Source organism: Zerene cesonia, chromosome 12, assembly GCF_012273895.1.
Source record: "Zerene cesonia ecotype Mississippi chromosome 12, Zerene_cesonia_1.1, whole genome shotgun sequence".
Lineage (NCBI taxonomy): Eukaryota > Metazoa > Arthropoda > Insecta > Lepidoptera > Pieridae > Zerene > Zerene cesonia.
In genome coordinates, this window is record NC_052113.1 from 320,284 (window position 1) to 327,648 (window position 7,365).

General features: G+C 34.0%; 1 protein-coding gene across 1 annotated transcript in view; it reads left to right on the forward strand.

Annotated features, from left to right (window-relative positions):
* Positions 1-1,890: 1,890 nt before the first annotated feature.
* The window catches only part of LOC119830706 (cationic amino acid transporter 2-like), a 19,002-nt gene continuing 13,527 nt past the window's right edge, over positions 1,891-7,365 (forward strand). Inside the window, exons 1-7 of the mRNA XM_038353812.1 lie at positions 1,891-2,190; positions 3,683-3,931; positions 4,230-4,358; positions 4,990-5,145; positions 5,905-6,009; positions 6,420-6,557; positions 7,222-7,365. Of these exons, the coding sequence (XP_038209740.1) occupies positions 2,097-2,190; positions 3,683-3,931; positions 4,230-4,358; positions 4,990-5,145; positions 5,905-6,009; positions 6,420-6,557; positions 7,222-7,365 (1,015 nt within the window). The 5' untranslated portion in view covers positions 1,891-2,096. The remainder of the gene's footprint in view (positions 2,191-3,682; positions 3,932-4,229; positions 4,359-4,989; positions 5,146-5,904; positions 6,010-6,419; positions 6,558-7,221) is intronic.

Below are 7,365 nucleotides of genomic sequence, written 5' to 3' on the forward strand. Positions count from 1 at the left end.
AAAAATTTTAAAACTTTTATTTAGATTTATAGACTTTGAACTTTTGATTTGAAATAATTTAATATAAGCAAAATTAAAAGCAATTTATTACTTATACCTATGTAGATATTAATGTGAATTGCGAATTTTTTACTCATCTGCTTATTTTTTTAATTCTTGAGGTATATAATGTTTGAAATATTTTTTTATTAGATAAATGGAATTATAAATTATTTCAGACTATATAATAAGATTAAATATAGTAAATTTAAGAAATACCTGTTACTTGGATTGTGCATTTTCTAATAAATTATATGTGCATCGCAAAATTATTGTTTCATTTTTCCATACAAGCTTAGATCACACCACAGACAATATGACACTATGAGTTATATTTCGGTTTATTAATTATTCTTTAATAGTTTATCTTGAAATCTTTGTTAAATAGCGCAAGTCTTTCTTTAACGTCGCTTTATGTTGGTCATCATCATTTGGCCTTATATTAAACTACAAAGAGCCTCTATTACTTAGTCAGCATTTTTTAATGCTAGCTAGTTACCTACTTTTCATAAAAGTAGGTCTAATAAATTTATCTATTAAAATAAAGAAAGGCATAAGCAGTTATTGATGTACCTACTTAACGTAATTAACTATTTTTCGTTTTATTCTGATTTATTACTATAATAATAGTGTAATGTAAAATGTGAAATGGGTGAAAATAACATTTCTTTTGGTATTTTTGGTAAGTAGAAACTTCTAGATTTTTATACTTCCAAACGTTTTTACGCCAGGCTTAAAATTTTATTGTGCGTTATGATTTTTTAGGCCTCTAATGAATATACAACGCCTGTTTGGTACACTGGTAAACGCGTGAGCATAGAACCGAGGGGTCCTGGGTTCGATTCCCGGTGGGGACAATAAAAAAAAAATGTCTCGGTCTGGCAGGACAAGGAAGGCTGATCACCTACTTGTCCATAAAGAAAATCGATCAGTGAAACAGATGTACATTATTTGCCCCATACCCCAGTAGGGGACACGGGACTTCACTTTTCAATTAATATGATAAATCAAATTAACTTTAATAAAAATGCTAGTAACCAACAGATTATCAGTATAAGATTATCAGATTCAAATTGTAACACCTTCATATACCATGTTTACTTGCAAATAAATAAAATATGAAGAACGAAGGTCCGTTCAAACAGAGCGTGTTCTGTGCGGTGTAAACCAATAATTATTTAAAGTTAAGATATATTAAGGAAATTGGATATGGTAGATACAGTTGTTATTCTAAGAGGAATTAAATGACGGAAACTTAGCTATGTAGGTACATACGGTATTCATTTAATTAAAAAATAATATTAGCAAGCAAACATATAAGTACTTAACTTTCTACTTCCTTTTACTACTACATGACTTTACTCTAAGAAGTGCTTATTGTACTTCAGTACCCACCATTTTTATGGTTTATGGTATGACGTAACGAACCATTTAAATTCAAATTCAAATTGAAATTCATTTATTTGCTACTAAGGTCATTTTACTTTTTATCTACAATATTCTAGGCTTTAACAATTATAAATAAACGCGTACACATTTTCAATATTAATGTAATATTAGCTAGATAGATCGTAAAAGTCGTAATTACCTACCAACAGCAACAGCTGTTTTTCGAAATTTTGAGTGTGACGCATGTTGGTCACACGTATTTTAAGATTGATTCAATTATTTCAACAATTTACGAGTTTGTGTCTGAATACAGATATAGATCTATATCCGTGATCTGTTAGGTAATTAATATTTTTTTGCTCGCCTGCAGTACCGATTATGTCCATTTGACATTACTAATGTCAGTATGTCAATTTTATCGACGTTGATTTATTCTTCAACTGTCATCTGTCAAAATCACATTTACCGCAAAGTGATAAGAATTTAGAATGCAAGATGATGCAAGATGTTCTACCAATGAAAAATGAGACACATTATTAAATTTCCCTTACGTACTCACAAACAAACCAGCGCCTTATATAGTGAAGTGTAACATTAGCAACCTTATACGACGAATTGATTGCAATATTAAGTGCATTTTCAAAGAGGTTACATGTAGTATTATTAAAATGACTTTTCCTGATGAAAATGGGTTTTCCACCGGTCGACCAGCACGTGGAAATCAAGCAGGTGGAGTAACGATAAAACAGGCATTTGATGATGGTAAGGGTTGTGCAAATTATTCGTTAAAAAAATATATAAAATATTTACTTACATATAAAATATCGAATTTTGTTTGTGCATTTATATCGATACATTATATATATTTATTGAAATATTAAATTACCTTTTTTAAGGATTTGTCTATGTATTGCATATATTTTAATTTTTTCAAGTCAAATGAAAAATAGTTTTTTTTTTAACTTTTGTGTAATCTGCATGTTAGCTTTATCATAGGATTTATATAGCCATGTTTTCTAAGAAGGTTCTAAAATAAGCATGTTTATGCAATTTTTTATCTAGTACCCCTTCTCTATGCCACTAAAACCAATGGATAATTCAGAACTATTATAAATGTTACTTTAAGAATCAGTAAGTCATAAAACATGATAATTGGAATTCCCATTTTGGGCATATCAATTGGCAATAACCAATATCAATAACTGTAGCGTTATTGACAAGAATTGCCAGCTCAATCAAACCAATTGGTCAGTCAATGAACAGGCTTGTGTCTCTCTAGTCTCTTAGTGAATTAGATGTAAAGATAATTGAGATACTATGTGGTTCGTGATTGTATTTCTAGGTACAGTTATTTATGCTATTTAGTGTTGTTTGTGTAAAGAACAGTGAAAATGTTTGTCTGTCATATTTTATCATATCTTACTTATATTTTAAATACAAAAGTTTGTAATGTATGGAAGTTTTACTCTTTCACACAAAAACTTTGGAATCTATGAAATTTGGCACAAAGAAAGACTATAGTTTATATTAACACATTGGCTACTTTTTAGCCAGGTACAATGCAGGTGAAGTCACATACGACAGCTAATCATAATATATTGGTTTGTGTCATACAGGTGTAATTATTACTATAAAAAGTATATTAATGGTCGTATTCACTTGTCCTAGATCTGCCTAGATTGACCCAGAAAATAGTTGATTACATAAACAAACTTAAATGATTTTTTTTTTTCATATTTACATACATAACTTTTTATTACATATGCTCCTGAGTGCTATTTGACATATCAGACCAGCGACCTGCCCTTACTTGAGAGATTCTTCCATCGGACATCGAGGCGCACAGACTCTAGGCACCACTTTATGGTGGATGTTCCATGTACCCGGACTAAGCGGTTTGACTCTACATTCTTTATTCGAACCGCAAGGGACTGGAACATGCTTCCTGAGTCTGTATTCCCTGACGGGTATAATCTGGGGATCTTCAAAAGTAGAGTGAACAGGTACCTCCTAGGGAAGCGCGCTCCATCTTAGACTACATCTACGCTTACCAGCAGGCGAGATGGTAGTCAAGCGCTTCCCTATCCCACAATAAAAAAAAAAAAAGATCAGGCATTTCATTTTGAAAATAAATAGAATTACTTTCTTCATTATTTTTAATGTAAAAGTATATAGTAGGTAGTGCGTATGTATATGGTAGATACATTTTAAATTAAAAAAGTATATTAAGTAATTTTTTATGATTTTTTCCAAGGGGGTATCAAAGCGGGAGCTGCGCGTGCGGTGCGCTTAGCCTATGGCGTGCTCTCTCGGCGAAAAGCGGCCGAAGAGGGTGTAGCCAGGCTCGCTCGAGTGCTGTCTGCCCTCGACCTGACCGCGCTGGGCGTGGGCAGCACGCTGGGCGTGGGCGTCTACGTACTGGCCGGTGACGTGGCGAAGAATTACGCTGGGCCGGCGGTTGTGCTGTCATTCTTGCTGGCGGCTGTAGCTAGCGTGTTTGCTGGTTAGTTTGTCTTGTTACTCAAAATTTAGGTACTGTTTGTCTAAATGCTGAATGAATAGTTAAGTATATCTGTTTCAAAATCAATTTAAGAATGGGAAAACGTCCCTTGAACTCGTTTCGACGAAAACTTCGAAACTTCTTGCTCCAATAATTGAAGAGCAGAGTAAATCGTTCAATTTTCGGTTTTCAAAAATAATTTTCTCTTCCATTAAAAGAAGAAAAAGAAGTTTATGGTCAAAATCGAATGAATGTTCGATGATTATGGATCGAAATAGCGTTGATCTGATTATTCGTCCAGGTCTATGTTATGCTGAGTTCGGGGCTCGCGTGCCCAAAGCGGGCTCGGCTTACGTGTACAGTTACGTGTGTGTTGGCGAGTTCATCGCCTTCATTATAGGGTGGAACCTTATACTCGAATATATTATAGGTGAGTAAGTGACATTTACCCTAAAAAAAAAAACACAGAAAAATTGACTTCCGCACTATGGAATGAAAAGAAAAGAATTTATTCAAACAAAATGTTACAAATACACAGTGTTATTTCGCCAGTCACAGCTGGAATACCAATACATGAAATAGGAAAATAATTCCTCATTTCACTATTATACATCCACAGTTAAATGAGGAATACATTTTAAAGTTGGTTATTGACTTCCGATCAAGTCTGTTTAACATTACACTGTCACCTAGCTGTGGATCATTTTTTGTTCCGATCGGTAACGATTTTTTCTAAAGAGTTGCATGGTTTGGCGATTGTCGGTTATACAACTGTAAATTGTGCTCTTAGCAAACCGTCTTTCTAAGAGCTTCATTTTGAATCGTATATATACAAAACAATGACATAATTGTCTTTGTTATATAAGTTTTTCTCATTTCAAGGAAAAATTATTAACAAAGAAATCTAATTCCTGGTGATGAGACACACATTATCATTATCAGCACACACATTATCATTATCAGCACTACTATCACACCAATGATCAAGTTCAGAAGCTAAACGTGGTATGGTGCTGGGCTGGTTTTTCGAATTGATACCCAAGAGGCATGTCTTATTCTAGGTGCAGCATCAGTAACAAAAGCGCTAAGTGAATACCTAGACTCGTTGCTAGGTAAAGCTATCTCTAGCCACCTGTACCAGTGGATGCCAATGGATTCACCACACTTGGCCAAGTACCCCGATATCTTCGCATTTACCGTCATTATGGTGTTTTCTGGTAAGCAAAAAAAAAAAAACACTAGGAAGGGATGGTCAGTAAAACTCTAGTTATGATTTGTTTGTTTTATTTAATCAAATTTTCATTGCATTTATAATACTCAGACTCTCATAGCCATAACCAGAATTTAATGAAGATATTTTTTTTAAAGTAGTATACAAATCTCTAAATGTTTGTTGTACAAAAAAGGATGTTACTTTCCAATTTAAACTTCCATTATCGCTTAAGTGCCCATCCATCCAGTTCATGATATTAAATAGATGTCCACAAAATGCCTATTTAACATTTTGCCTAAGGTTACATCACCTTACCTTGAGATAACGATATTTGTTTGTGAGGTCGAAATCCATTCTTTCAAAAACCTGGTTTCATTTTAATTTCCCTATCCAATTTCGCGTTAATGTTTATGAGCCCTTTAGTTTCTTTTTGTCAAAGATATTATAGTAGACTACATGTACAAAAGAAAAGATACCAAAATATAATTATAAATGTCTTTTATTGCTTGAAGGGCGTTTGAGTGGAAGTTCAGAGTGCTGTATGTTATTTTGTCGTATTATTTATACTTGGTGTAACATTATTTAGGGTTGGACATCTGGGAATTATTGCAATAGACTCGGAAAGTATTGTAACTGATTTATTGTAAATATTATTTTCGAAAAGAAAGTGAAATTATATCTCAGTAACATAGGCTTTATTCCTTTCATCCCAGGTGAAGTCAGGATGGGCAGCTAATCAGATATATATTTATTTATTCCATAGTTGCGCTCGCGTTTGGCGTGAAGGAGTCGACGAAATTCAACAACTTCTGCACTGGTGTCAATCTGTGTGTGGTACTTTTTGTCATCATATCTGGCTCTTTTAAAGGTAAGCTACCTGTTAGGTTAAGAAAAGATTCTTGGAAGAAGCAGGTTAATTTTTGGGTGTGTTTTCGAGAAAAATATCAATTGATATAAGAAATTTTACTTGATTGTTAAATTGCCGTTCTAAGTGAATTAACGAACAAGAAAAATATAATGAATTTTGCGCCATTTTGTGACGTCACGAAATGGTGTTATTACAAACGTAGTACTAATTAAAGTTAAGAATTTTTTTATGTGAAATTCCGATAAAGAAAATAGACCCGTTTTGAAAATCGAATTGAGATTTTCAATTTAATTGTATTTTTGAAATGATATTTGATTCGAAGTTGACACAGAGTGTATTGAGGTCCCTATTCTTAATTAGATTATATATAGTAAATAAATTTTTATGTTTTGAAATGATGTTTTTTTCAGCGGACACAAAGAACTGGCGCATCCCCGCTTCGGAAGTACCCAAATCGGAGACGAAAGACTTTGGCAGCGGGGGCTTCGCCCCGTACGGGCTTGCGGGTATCATTCGTGGGGCTGCGATTTGCTTTTATGGTTTTATCGGTGAGTTTGGGGCCATTTTCAACCGACTACAAAAAGAGGAGGATGTCCTCAATTTGATTGTTTTTTTGTGTTTGTAACTGTAGTATTTCTGACTTTTGAAGGTTCTTTTTTTTTAAAGCTGGTGCCTACCATTTGGTCCCATTTCAATTTGTCCTAGTCCTGTCAATTTGAAGGTGGTTTAGCTTCTTCAAATATGCATTTGATTTTTATTCGAATGAATTATTTGATGTTACTGTCGTTTTAGACGATTCATTTTTTTAATGCGACTGTGGTGGTTGTAAAATTCTTTAGGAAATGAATAAGTTTTATAGTTCTAATAACCTAACTCTTAGCTATGTAAAGATAAATTTTGAGAAAATTCAAATAAATAAGATATTTCTTACGTCGTTTTGTTGTTTAAGCATTTTTTCCGTTATCAGCATTAGTAAACCTATATTGAGCACAGTACACCATCGGCGGGACAGCCCGTATAGATACAATTCGACTGTGACTTTTACTAACTTAGTATTTTCTTGTATATAATTTTACACGAGTGTTGTATATTTAGAAATTAAAGACTTTTTAACGGATTTTAAACGCGATTTATTCATTATATTATTATTATTAACCCGACGTTTCGAATGTCCTGTTAAAAAGTATTTGACTAACTTGTGTCGGCGGGCAGGCTTCGACTGCGTGGCGACGGCCGGCGAGGAGGCGCGGCGGCCGCAGAAGAGCATCCCGTTCGCGGTGGTGGCGTCGCTGCTCATCGTGTTCCTGGCCTACTGCGGCGTCTCCTCCGTGCTCACGCTCATGATGCCCTACTACA